The sequence below is a fragment of the Meles meles genome, chromosome 2 (genome assembly GCF_922984935.1).
Source record: "Meles meles chromosome 2, mMelMel3.1 paternal haplotype, whole genome shotgun sequence".
Lineage (NCBI taxonomy): Eukaryota > Metazoa > Chordata > Mammalia > Carnivora > Mustelidae > Meles > Meles meles.
The window spans coordinates 68,726,123-68,739,356 of record NC_060067.1 but is presented as its reverse complement, the minus strand read 5'-3'; the positions used below and the strand labels follow the sequence as shown (position 1 = coordinate 68,739,356).

The 13,234-nt window shown below is 53.3% G+C and overlaps 1 protein-coding gene across 2 annotated transcripts in view; it reads right to left on the bottom strand.

The window, feature by feature from the left end:
* The window catches only part of ZFYVE28 (zinc finger FYVE-type containing 28), a 108,976-nt gene that overhangs the window by 20,538 nt on the left and 75,204 nt on the right, over positions 1 to 13,234 (bottom strand). For both annotated transcript variants that reach the window (XM_045994823.1, XM_045994825.1), the window contains exons 7-8: positions 10,437 to 10,538; positions 2,423 to 3,694 (exon numbers count right to left, since the gene is read on the bottom strand). In XM_045994823.1, coding sequence (XP_045850779.1) covers positions 2,423 to 3,694; positions 10,437 to 10,538 — 1,374 coding nt within the window. The remainder of the gene's footprint in view (positions 1 to 2,422; positions 3,695 to 10,436; positions 10,539 to 13,234) is intronic.

Genomic DNA, 13,234 nt, shown 5'->3' with positions numbered 1-13,234 from the left:
TCCCTCCTCAGGCCCTCTGCACCTTCTGGAAGCTGCCCAGGAAGGTGGGGCTGTCTCAAGGCCACAGTGGGGCTTCCCTTTCCTTTCCTCAGCTCAGCTTCAGTGTTTGAGCGAAGCTGGATAGGGCTGGGGAAGCCGTCTTCATGATGCAAACGAGCAGTGTCCACCATGGGAAATGCTGGGAGAGCAGGAGACAGAGTAGGTGTCCACCGGCTGGACCAGAGAAGGGAGGCAGGTCAAAAACTGAAAAAGCCACATACCTCTCGAAGAATTTCTGATGATTTCCTATCATCCTTGCAGAAGAATGATTCACTTACCAATAATCAACTCTGCAGGGGATCCCGAGGAAGAGAGCCATCCAGCAGCTTGTGACAATAGTTCATTCCTCTGGACATGGCCGAGGAAGCTGGGCTTGCATCTCAAAAACAGCTTTATCAGAAATAGGAGACGTTTGCACCGTCTGGAGCAGCAGAGTCTGGCACAACCCCACGGCCAGCAGCAAGACCTGCCTGAGGGCACGCTGGCTCAGCCCCATGGGGGTCATGCGGGACAGGGGGACAGGGAGCCTACCTCCAAAAACTACGATGGCCCAGCCTCCAAGCTAGAAGGCCAGGAGAGCAGGGCATGCGAGAGTGTCTGCAGGGTGAGGCCCTGGGGGTGGGGGGGGAGAGAATGCACGTGTGTACATCTTTGTTTATATTTTTAAAATTGGAAGCGAAACTGTAAAAAACTTAAAACCTGTTACCTTTAAGAAGAGCAAGGTGAAGAGACAAACTTCTCTGGATCTACCTTACTTTATAGGTTTGATGGGAATCAAACAAATATCTGAGATAATTATACGATTAAGTGTCAATGGCCATCTCTCTACATCTCGTGCTCAGTGGGGTCAAATGAGCACTCTGACACCAGTGGCATGGTCGCAGAGAGAGGGATGGTCTTGAGGCAGCTGAAAGCAGCCCCGTGACTGTGCGTGCTGGAAGGACAGAGGGGCTGGCTGACCAGCTCTCGGTCAAAATGAGCAGCAAGGAGGTAGAGAAGGGGGCCCTGTGCACGTCCGGCTCCGAGAAATGCCTGTAGGACCAGCGTACGACCCATCGGGTCTCCCGCCCACACACCTGGAGGAAAGGAAACCTCTGAGCACACAGAGTGTAGACACAGTTCTGCATGGCGACAGAAAAACGCACAAACGACACCCGCGCACCAGTGGGTGAACAGACAGATGGAAGGCGGTCTGTCTGTCCAATGGGACATTATCCAGCCACAGAGAGGAAAGAAGCACCGCAGACGATTGCTCCGACACTGATGAGCCTTGGAAGCCTCACGCTCATGGAACAGACAGGCGTGAGGTTTACATAGCGTGGGGTTCTTCGTATGGGAAGCATCCAGAAGAGGCAAGTCCGTGGTGACAGAGAGGAAGTTAGTGGTTGCCAGGGGCACAGGAGGGGTGGGGAGCAATGGCAGACCCCATGCGGAGCTGCATGGGGCACGTGGGTGCCTGTCACATGCTGCCAGAGGACCGCGGTCACAGGGGCTGTGTGCAGCCTAAACCTCCTCCCCATTCTCCCACCTCCTGCCAGCAGACCCAGCAGGCAAGGCCCCACTGAGGGGACAGGGCTGGGGGCTGTGACTATGTAACAGTCGGGGTGACCCCAGTACCCCTTTCCTAGTGCAGAGCCTGAAGTAGGCACACAGCGGTCATGAGGGAATGCTCACTGAATCTGCTTCACCGGGAAAGGTCCAGGGTATGGGGAGCAAGGAAAGGGAGAGAGGCCTTGAGGCAAAAGAGGTGGGTGGGTGCCAGAGCCCTGCAGAGTCCCCCCACCCTGGCCCACCCTTCCTGGTTCCCTGCCTTGGGAGGAGCACACAGGAGCTCCCCTGGGGAGAAGAGGGGAAGGGAAGAGGAGGAGGGGAGAGGAAGACAAAGCCCTGAGGACACTGCTGGAGAACATAAGGGGGCGGACCCAGGATCCCAGCACAGCCCTCGGGGTGCCATGCCCACTGCTGGGCACATGCTGGTCTAACTTGTAACCCCAGGGGAGCTGGGTAGTCACGCCGGTAGGTGGGCACTCGCTGAGGCCCCCACAGTGAGTGATGTGGAAAGCAACCTCAGAGGTGGACGCCACCCAGTCCCTGGACAGATGAGAATGACCTAGGGCCGGGATGGGCCCCGGCAGTCCAAGGGGTTGGGAAGAGGGCTTGGCACTGGGCCCACGTCACCTGAAAGGTGCCTGTAACATCAGAAGCAGGGTGGCCCGGGGCTCCCTGGGGACATTTCTCTGCTGGACTGGGCGAGCAGGCTGCTACTCGCTGCTTGACTCCCACATTGGCCTCCCCCCAACCTCAGAGCCCTGCGGGCAACACCTCAGGAACGAGCCCTGGATGCGAGGAGAAGAGCCTGGGAGCGGCTAGAGCCTGCTCTTACCTGGAGTCCGACAGGCGCTGAGGCTCCTCCTGGACTGCCTCTCCCTGTTGACTTTCCACCCTGGCCTTCAACGGCTGCCCCGAGTCCGGCGGTCTAGCCTGAGGCTCCCTTTTTGGACTTGCACCATTGGCTGCTCCAGGTGACCTGTCCACTGTGTCCAGCTGAGGCCCCGAGGTGTGGGTCAGGCACTTGGAAGTAGGGGCGTCCTCTGAGGGCAATGCCTCCGGCACAGGCCGGGCCTCCTCCCATCTCTCAGCAGAGCCCTTGGCGCTGGCCTTGGCAGAACCAACGTAAGAGGCGCTAATGACGCTTCTGGGGCCACACTTGTCATGTAGACTCTGGGCGGCGCCGTCCTCCCTGCCGCCACTGCAGCCCCCGCAGCACACGCAGGAGTTAAGGAGGCAGCTGGTGGCCGCAGTGCTGAGTTTGTGGGAGCCACTGTGTGTCCCCTGGGCCACAGGCCCCAACAGGGAGATGCCGTCTTCAGAGGCTTCTGGGGTGGCGACGCCAGAGCCCCCTGTAGGGGTTGACTTGGGATTGAAGATGACGGTGGCTGAGAGCTTCATGCCCCCGGTCCGGTGGGCGATCATCTCGGCCGTCTGCGCAGCGTCCTCACCCCCCTCCCAGCCATCCAGGTGCGGCTGCGCATCCAGGCAGCTGCAGGAGTTGGGACCCAGCGCCCACATCTTGTCGTGAGGGACGTCGTTGTTATTGCTCATGTCCCCCTCCTCTGCCCCGGAGGGACCGCTACCCCTGGCCTCTCCGTGCCCCCCGCCTGGCCCTCTCTCCTGGGGGTCTGCGTGGGCACTGCCTGCCCAACCAGATGGGCCTCCTGGGGCCTCAGCAGCCCCCTCCACATCATCCATGAAGAACACCCTTCCTTCTTCCTCGTCGCTGCCCGGCCTCAGCCGAGCGCTGCCTGGGGATGCCTCCCCACGGGGGCTACCCTCCACCCCTGGCCGGTGCGCGGGGGACTGGCAGGCGCTGGGCGGGGAAAGGAGGGATGACATCTCATCCCCTGCCCTGTGGACCATGCGGTCGAGCTGCTCTAGCTCCTGGCTGTCGTACTGCATGGAACAGGCCAGCTCTGCCTCCGGGGTCTTGGCCTTGGCTGAGAGCAGCTCCTCGGTGGGGAGGGGTGAGGGAAAGGCAGGTGTCAGGGCAGGAGGCACCGGGGTGTCTGCCCGGATGGGGAACTCCACGTCCTGGGAAATGCAGAGGTTCCTTTCCAGCGTGTGAAGCTCGTCCTCTGTCAGGGTCTGCAGCAAGTCCCTATAAGGGTCAAGACAAAAACCACATGTGAGGGTTCCAAAGGCCACGGCAGCCCCCTGGCCAACAGCAGACAGACACAGCGCCCTTGATGTCTGCATCAGCAGAGAAGCAACAAGGGATCAGACTCTGGCAGTGAAGTGCACAGGGCACATACTTTCTGCACTAGGAAACGAGGCACAGTTCTGCAGGGATCCTCCCCAGCTGCAGGTCAGACCACGGCTGTGGGGAGGGATGACTGCCTTCCCGCGAGGCTTCTTTCTCAAAAGTAAGGCTCTGAAAACTCTTGTGGAAAACAAGGCTGCCCTAATTCTTAGGGACCTGATCATCATGTTAAGAAAACCTTCTAGGGGGCACCTAGGTGGCTCAATGGGTTAAGCCTCTGCCTTGGGCTCAGGTCATGGTCTCAGGGTCCTGGGATTGAGCCCCACATTGGGCTCTCTGCTCAGCAGGGAGCCTGCTCCCCGCCCCCCGCCTGCCTCTGCCTACTTGTGATCTCTGTCAAATAAATAAATAAAATCTTAAAAAAAAAAAAAAGAAAAAGAAAACCTTCTAGGAGTGAAAACAAAATGCTGGTTCACATTCTAGGCTCTCACTGTGCACATGTTCTCAAGCGCCGTCCCTGTGCCAGGCGGGGAGACAGGCAGGCATGGGTCAGGCACGTCGCACCCTTGGAGGCTATGCTGGAAGAGTCACTGTTTCTATGATGACTGCCTCACAACTACAGCAACTACAACAAAGAAAAATGCCTACCAGCAGGAGGCTTAACCCAGGAAGGTTTCCTGGAGGAAGGGCACCAAACCAACGACCTGAAGAAGTTAATGTGGCAACGCTTGGGATGGATCTTAAGCAGGTCTACGCGGATGTGCCATGCTCTTGGCCAGTGCAGGTCTGAGTCCAGGCTAAAGAGCCCCGTGCAGTCTCGGAAACACCAGAAGAGTGTACTTCCCAGAAATGCACAGCTTGCGCCTCTTCATAAACTGAGCACGCCCATGCAGGCAGCACCTTGATCCAACCGTGGACCATGAACCAGGCTCGCAAGCCCTCACGTGCCCTCCTGCCATCACCAGCACCCTGACTTCCAAAGACTGAGGCAGTCACCCTGCATAAATGGGGACGTGCCGTCCACACTCTCTAAAGGCAGGCTTGGTTTGGCAACACCATGTCTGTATAGAGCCACCAGAGGAAATGCAGGAGGCCCAGTTAAATAGGAGTTTCAAATAAACAACAAGTACTTCTTAAGCGTATGAATATTTTTTAGGATAAGAATGTCCCAAATGGGGAGTATGTGGGATATTCTTGCACTAAGAAACTGCTGTTTATCTGAAATTCAAATTCAATAGAAGGTTCTACTGGTTTTGTCTTGTTGGATCTGGTAACGTAGGGTTGGTCAGGGTTGGTTAGGTTCGGTGTCCTGGATGGTCCGATTTCATGGGTAGGAATCAGTTCCACACCTGTTGGGCTCTGGATGCTCCAGCCACCCTCTCTGAGCGCCTCCCTGAGAAACCTGTGGACACCTGGGAGGGGGTGCGCCCAGGGAATGCGCCTGCCCCCTGCTGCGGGGCTCCCGCTGAGCTCCCTGGACATCTACTCGCGGCTCTGGGGTCCGCTCGCTGGCACCAACAGGCATTCCTGGGGTTTTCCACTTTAAACTGCTCAGCCTGCTGACTGATGAAGGGCACAGCGGCTTACAGGCTTGGCAGCCCTCCTCAGTGCCCTCTGTGAGGCCTTTTCAGATCTTCTGCCCGTTTTTAGTTGGGTTATTTCTGTTGTTCTTACAGATCAACAGGAGTTCTTTATGCTTTGCCATTTGAGTTCTTTGTTGGACACGTTCTCCAACTCTGTGGCTTTCCGCTTTATTCTTGTAATGGTACCTTCGGAACAACTGAAGTTTTAATTTCAATGAAGTTCAATAAATCACATTTTCCTTTATGTTTAGTGCTTTTCTGTCCTGTTTAAGCAATCTGCTACTCCAAGGTCACAAAGATGTTCCTGTTGTTTTCCTCAGCAATCTTCATTGTTTTTACTTCCTACGTGCAATTTATCCGGAGTTGACTCTTGTGGGTGATTGTGGTAAGGATCCAGACCTGTTTTTCCTCATGTGGATATCTGCTGACTCAGCCCATTTATTGGAAAACGGCAACCACCCCCCCACTGTCTGGCTGTGTCTCCTTCGTCTTCAATCAGGGAGGCGCAGACGTGTTGGTCTGTTTCTAGACTCCATTCTGTTGACACTCCCGGCCCTGCACGGCTACCTACAGCAGAAATGCACATGTGTTCACAAGCGTGGTCACACCAGTGTCATTTGTGGAAAGAACCAAAGCCCAGCATGTAGAATGTGTAAATAATGCTCTTTCTCTCCAGCGATCTTCTTTCTGGCTAGTTTCGGTCCCTTGCGTTTCCACGTGAATTTGAGAATTAGTTTGTGAATTTTTACCAAAAGAGACAAAAACCTCCTAAGATTCTGATTGAGACCGCACCAAATTCATAGATGGATTGGAAAATAATGGACATCTTTGCAATGTTAAGTTCTCCACTCCTTGACTAGGAATCGCTCTCTCTTTACGTCTTTAACATTTCATGCCAGTAACCTCTTGTGACTTTCAACAGAGAGAGGCCTTAGACAACTGCAGATTGATGCTGAAGCAGCTGATATTTACTGACATTATTGCAGGTGATATTTAATTTTTTTATTGTGCTAAAACAGCTATGATGTGAAATTTATCATCTTAGCCATTTTGAGGGACGACTCAGTGATATTCACATCCTAGCACCACCATCACCAACATCTACTCCTAGAATGCATTCATCTTATAAACCTGAACTCTGTCCCCACAAACACTAACGGCACGCTCCCCACCCCCGGCCTGACACCCACCACCTGCTACCTATTTCCATGATTCTGACTAGTTCAGGTCCCTTGTGGAGTTTAAATCTCACATAGTTTGTCTTTCTGTGTCTGGTCTATTTCACCAAGCACGTCCTCAGGGTTCATCCGTGTGGTGGCAGGAGTCAGGAGTTCCTTCCCTTGTAAACTGAATAACATTCCATTGTGTGATGGGCCACATTTGGCTTCTCCACTCATCCACCAGTGGACACCTGGCTCGCTTCCATGCCTTAGCTGTTGTGAATAATGCTTCTTGGAACACGGCTAGATACATGTCTCTTCGAGACACTACTTCAAGCTCTTTGGGGAATATCCCCAGGCGTGGAATGGCTGGATCATCTGACAATTCTATTTTTCATTTTTTGAGGGACCTCCACAGTGTTTTTCCATGGCAGTCGCACCATTTTGTACTCCCACCAATGAGGCACAGGATTCTAATGCTCCATATTCTTGCCAACACATGGCCTCTGTTGTTGTTGTTGTTGATTGTTAGTTTCGGAAAGAGCCATCCTACCGGGTTGGAGGTACAGTTTCATCATAGGCTTGATCTGACAAGGAGTGATGAACAATTTTTCCAGTGCTTGCTGACCATTCACACACCTTCTTGGGAGAAATGTCTGTTCAAATCCTTTGCTCTTTTGAACCGGGTTGTTTGGCTTTTCTTGGTGAATTTTAGGGGTTCTCTATAGATTCTGGATGTCGATCCCTTATCAGGTATAAGATGTGAGAATATTTTCTCCAACCTGTGGGCTGCCTCTCTACTCTGTTGAGAGTGTCTCAAATTGCACAAAATTTAAAAACTTTCAAGTCGGGCGCCTGGGTGGCTCAGTGGGTTAAGCCGCTGCCTTCCGCTCAGGTCATGATTCCAGGGTCCTGGGATCGAGTTCCGCATCGGGCTCTCTGCTCAGCAGCGAGCCTGCTTCCCTCTCTCTCTCTCTCTGCCTGCCTCTCTGTCTACTTGTGATCTCTCTCTGTCAAATAAATAAATAAAATCTTAAAAAAAAAAAAACTTTCAAGTCTAATTTGGCTATTTTTTCCTCTTGTCACCTGTGCTTTTGGTGTCCTGTCCAAGAAATAATTTCCAAAATGCAACGTGAGAGACGTCTGGGTGGCTCAGTGGGTTAAGCCTCTGCCTTTGGCTCAGGTCATGGTCTCAGGGTGCTGGGATCGAGCACCCCATCGGGCTCTCTGCTCAGTGGGGAGCCTGCTTCCCAGCCCCTCTGCCTGCCTCTGTCTACTTGTGATCTCTCTCTCTGTCAAATAAATAAATAAAAACCTTTTTAAAAGATGCAACGTGATAGAGCACTTGTCCAACATGGTCTTGTAGGAGTTTTATTGCTTCAGTTCTCACATTTCTGTCCTGGGTCCACTCTCCATCATTTTTGTGTATGGTTTCCACTTCATGTGTGAGTGTATGTATCTCTCTCTCTTATCAGATTAAGGAAATCACCACTGATGTTTTCATCATAAAATAGGTATTGAATTATTCAAATTCTTATGCTGCAATTTCAAAATGATTCAGTTTTCTTCTTTTAAAAAATTAATGTAGCAAAACGTTGATTTTATTTCCAAACGCTAACGATGCTATGTGTCATCTGAACTCCACAAGACATCGTGATGATCGTTCTGCACAAAGCACACTTCTTACCCACCCACACGGACTCCTCCAGTCTCTCCTGCATTTCCACATTTGTATCTGGGCGTTTGCTTTTGCCTGAGGAACTCCGATTAGCTTTTCTCCGTGGGCAGGCCGCTGCTAAATGCCTTCAGGTCTGCTTTTCAATAACTCACCATTTTGCCTTCATGCTGGATGGATGTTTTCTTCCAGCCCTTGAAATAGCATCATTCCATTGCCTTTGGGCTCCCGTTGTTCATTTCTCAGGAAACAGCTATCAATCTTACATTCTTTTCCCAGAAATATGTCCTTTTTCTCTGGCCATGTTTAAGATTTGTTTCTCTGTTTTCAGCAGTTTTACTTTGATATACTAAGTCTGCTTCTATTTATCTTCCTTATAGTTCTTGAGCCTCCTGTGTCTGTGGGAAGAGATCTCTCTTCAGTTTTGGAAAATTCCTTCTTCTTCTTCTTTTTTAAAGATTTGATTTTTTAAAGTGATCTCCACACCCAGCATTGGGCTCAAACTCAAGAGTGGCAGGCCCGCCCACCCAGACTGAGCCAGCCAGGCACCCCTCTGTCCTTCCTTCAGATTCCAGTCACATACATCAGACCTCAGAGCGTGTTGCACCTGTCTCTGATGCTCTGGACCTTTTCCCTTGCCCATGTCCCAGCGCCTAGTGTCCCCCATCCCCACTCACTGGCCCTTCTCCCATGAGGTACCCCATGTGTGTGCCCAGTGCCCTGCTTTTCCCATCCACCATCTCTGCTCCTTCATCATCAGACAGCCAGGGAGGGCAACACTGATGGCCTCTGGGTCCCGGGTCACAGTTTGCCCAGAATGGTCATGACCAGGCCCTGGCGTGAGGGAAGCAGCAGGAGCCATCTTTCGGATGAGCTACTGTCTAGACCAAGCATCTATCACAGGACCCAGGCTGTGCCTCACCAACCCCCAGGGCCAGTGACTCTCCAAGGACCACCCTGCTGGGCCTCTCCCCACCATATATTTTTTTTAAGATTTTATTTATTTATTTGACAGACAGAGATCACAAGTAGGCAGAGAGGCAGGCAGAGAGAGAGGAGGAGGCAAGCTCCCTGCTAAGCAGAGAGCCTGATACAGGGCTTGATTCCAGGACTCTGGGATCATGACCTGAGCCGAAGGTAGAGGCTTTAACCCACTGAGCCACCCAGGCACCCCTCTCCCCCCATCTTGATTCACAGCATGTTGCCTCTTGCAGGGGCCAAGGGCAGCTGGGAGCAGGGGACTGTCTGCCTGAACTGGCACCAGGAAAAGGAAGCCAGCCCCGGGCCGCCCTGGGTTGGACTGTGCTGCTGGACCCAGGAAGTCCACACAGAAGTCCACAGGGTCATCAGCTCTACCAAAAGCACAGAAGGGAGCTTATAGAGACTGGGATCACTGTAAGAAAGACCTCGGAATCTGAGGCCCCGGGGCCAGGAGGAGTTCAAAGGACCAGGGCCCACAACCTCCTGCTGTGCTGTCTGTCCAGGGCCACACTGGGAGGGCTCCAGGCCAGGAGGAAATGAGGGTTTGTGGGGAAGCCCAAGATGGAGGGGGCTGGCTTGAGTCCTGTTGTTGCTGAAAGCCGAGGGGAGCCCCTTAGAGCAAAGGACAGTCACCCACAGCAGGCACCTCCAGGACACCAGGGCAGCACACAGGGGGCCGAGGACATCAATGCCACCTGGGCCCATTGCCTGGGACAAGTCACAGCAGGGGAGGAGCCCTGGTGCTCAAGACTGCAGGGAGCACCCACGAAAGCCCAAGCAAGCACCCGTCCCTGCATGGGCCCCAGCCGCAGCCCTGCCACCGCCCTCCCAGGGCCCATCCCTCCCTTGCAGGCTGTGTGGCCCTGGAGGCACCCACGTCACACCGCTTCTCACACCGCTTCCCAGCCTCTCCCTCTTGCACAGAGGGCCCAAGGCCAGAGCCTTCAGCATGGCGGCTGCAGTCATGTGACTGGTAGTTTGTGCCTGAGGTCATGCTGTTACCAGCTAAGCACAAAGAGCTGAGTTCTGAGGGAAGACAAGGGTGTATGTGGGTTTACACGGGGGCTTGAAAAACTATGAACCAGTAACTACAGACAAAGACCAAGGCACACCTTTGCCTCGAGCAGAGAGGACCGGGAAGAACCCACCTGTCCTCACAGAAAGGAGGGCTGGGGCCCAACAGGGACCGCAGCACCCCCCCTCCTATCCTCCCCTGCCCTCCCAGAGCAGCCCCTCCCCACCTTATTTTTCGCAGCAGCGTGTGGAAGGGCCGGAATAGCTCGGACATGTCTTCTGCCTTGCGGTCCAAGTTCAGAGGTCCATCTGCATAGACCACGAGGCCACTGCATTTAAGACAAAAGCCAGGATGGCGTGAGGCCCTGCAGCCCCCCAGGACGAGCCCAGACCACAGCCAGGGGCTCTGAGACCACACACACACCTCACCTCTTGTGACTGAATCTTAAATACATTTAGAAAAATGCACTGAAAATTGCCAGACTTGATCGTCTTCTGAAGCTGATTAGAGGATGTTCACTTGAGGGGTCATAAAATAATCATAAAAATTTATCTGTTCACATCACTGCTGCAATCAAAGAAATCAGCATCAAGATCTGTTACTAAAACTACCTCCTTAGAAATGGAAACTTCGGGTTTGAGTTTAAATGTAACACACATGCAGAAGCTTTTGAGAATTAGAGGGGTGCCCCTACCGTAAACGTGACGGGGAAGTGGGAAGTGAGAGCCGGGGCCCCTGCTACCCACCCACCCATGGCTCTGCACCAAAGCACACGGACACATGAGCCTTGGGGGCTGGGCCCTGACGGGTGCCACAAGGGCCAGAGGAGAATCTCAGGGACCCTTGTCCCAAATAGGGTAGGACTTCTCCCAGACATGCCTCCAAACTGCCCTCCCAACCTCCCACTGGACTCCTGGAATCGGCCCTCACTCACCCTGCTCCACACTGAGTCCTTCGAACTCCCTGACCACAGCCTCTCCTGCCTCCCAGACCACAGCTGCTGTGACAATCCAGTACCCCCCACCGCCAGCCCTGCCCACCTGGAACCCTGGGAGGTCCCCTACAGTGAGCTGTGTGCTTCGTGGCTCCCCTGACCTTTGCCCAGCCTGTCCCCAAGCCCCCTTTCCCTCGTTAGAGGTCTGGCTCCTGCTTCCTCACTCTTCAAGCCTGGAGACAGCCTTGTCACCCCCAGGAAGGACAGACCCTCTCTCCCCGGTCCCACGGCTGGTGCCCCATGTGGCTCTGCTCAGATGTCCTTCCAGGGGGTCCCCATTCCACAGGCAGCACCTCATTTATTCCCTGCGGCAATCTCACCATGCACTGCCCAGCTCCAAGCATGCCCACCATCCTGTCCAGACCTGCTTCTCCAAGAGCAGGACCATCCCTGGAGGACCCTTCTGGGGGTACCTCCTCCTGGGGCCCCAAGACCAGACAGCTCACATCAAGGGCCCACTCAGGGAATGAAACCCCCACACAGTGCCTGCTCCTTGGGTCCTTGTCAGAGCACAGGGGAGGGACTCGCATTTTTATTTGCATGAATGGAGAACTGCCCCTGTGTCTCTTTCTGCAAATGAACAGAATCTCATTGCTGCACTGGGGTCAGGTCATCACCACCCAACATGGAGTCCTCGTTGGCTCAGGAATGCATCCAGTACAGGGAGAGAAACTGGTAAAATTGAATGGACTGTTTTCCCTTTAAAAGGTTAGATTCCAAATGCACAAAGGAAGATTCAAAAGTCACAGGAAAATCATGGGCTGTGCTACCTCCTCAGGCAGCTGGAGGGTTGGGGCTGCCAGGAGCAGCTGTGTCCTGGACATAGGTCTGGACGGAGGGCAGAGGACAACCTGGCCAGCCTTCCATTCCTTCCAGTCTGTTTTATGGGTCTGACATGAGCTGACAGTTCCGGTTAAATTAACAGTGTTTGGGGGACAACTTCCCAAGATAGAACCTTAACTTCATGGTTGAGTCAGCGTTCTCGGCACAAAGGCCGTGAAAAGGGGCCCTGCCCGGGCTTCCTGGCAATCTTGTCCTTCAGAAAGCAGCAAAGGGGGCAGGGAGGGAGCCTGACTCCGCTCCTGGGTCCCAGGGAGGACACTGGCTGCCCCATCAGCGCCCTGAGAACCAGGCCCGGGGCTGACTGGCTGGTCTAGAGACTCAGAAACAAAACTGGAGGGCTCCCAGCACAGGACCACCCCAGAGGCCGGTGCTCCTGCCACTGCTGAGGAGGGCAAGGCAGCCCCCGGAGCTGAGCCTGGCAGAGGTGGAGGGAGAAGGAGCTGCTGGACACACTCGGAGTCAGGGGTGGGTGGCTGGCTCGAGTGGGCACCAGGCAGATGCCCAGTCTGAGAGGAAATCTGAGTCTCCACTCCCATTCTTCAAGTCACCTTTTCACTGTCTCATAATGTCCTTTAATGCACAAAAGTTTTTAATTTTGATGAAGTTCAATTTACCTATCTCTTCATTTGTCACTCATGCTTTTTGTATCAAATCTAAGAATCTACTGGCAAGCCAGGGAATGTGAAGATTTACCTCCTGTACTAGTCAGAATTCTCCAGAGAAATAAAACAAATATGGGGTGTGCGTGTGTGTGTGTATGTGTGTAGGGAAGGGGGAGAGTTTGGTTGGTTGGTTGGTTGGTTGGGTTTATTTATTTATTCATTTATTTTGGAGAGAGAGAGATTTTGAGGAACTGGTTCCCATGACTGTGGATGGCGGCCACGTCCAAACTCTGCAGCGTAGGAGGGCAGGCTAGAGACCTAGAGACTCGGAAGAGTTGATGCTGCAGCTTAAGTCTGAAGATAGTCTGGAAGTAGAATTCCCTCTCACTTGGGGAACTCTGTATTCCCTTAAGGTTTTCAGCTGATTGGGTGAGGCCCACCCACATTATGAAGGGTAAGCTACCTTACTTAAGATCAAAATTTAAACGTTAATCTCATTTTTAAAATAGCTTAGAGCAATATCCAAACTAGTGTTTGACCAAATATCTGGGTACTATGGCCTAGACAAGTGGACACATAAAATTA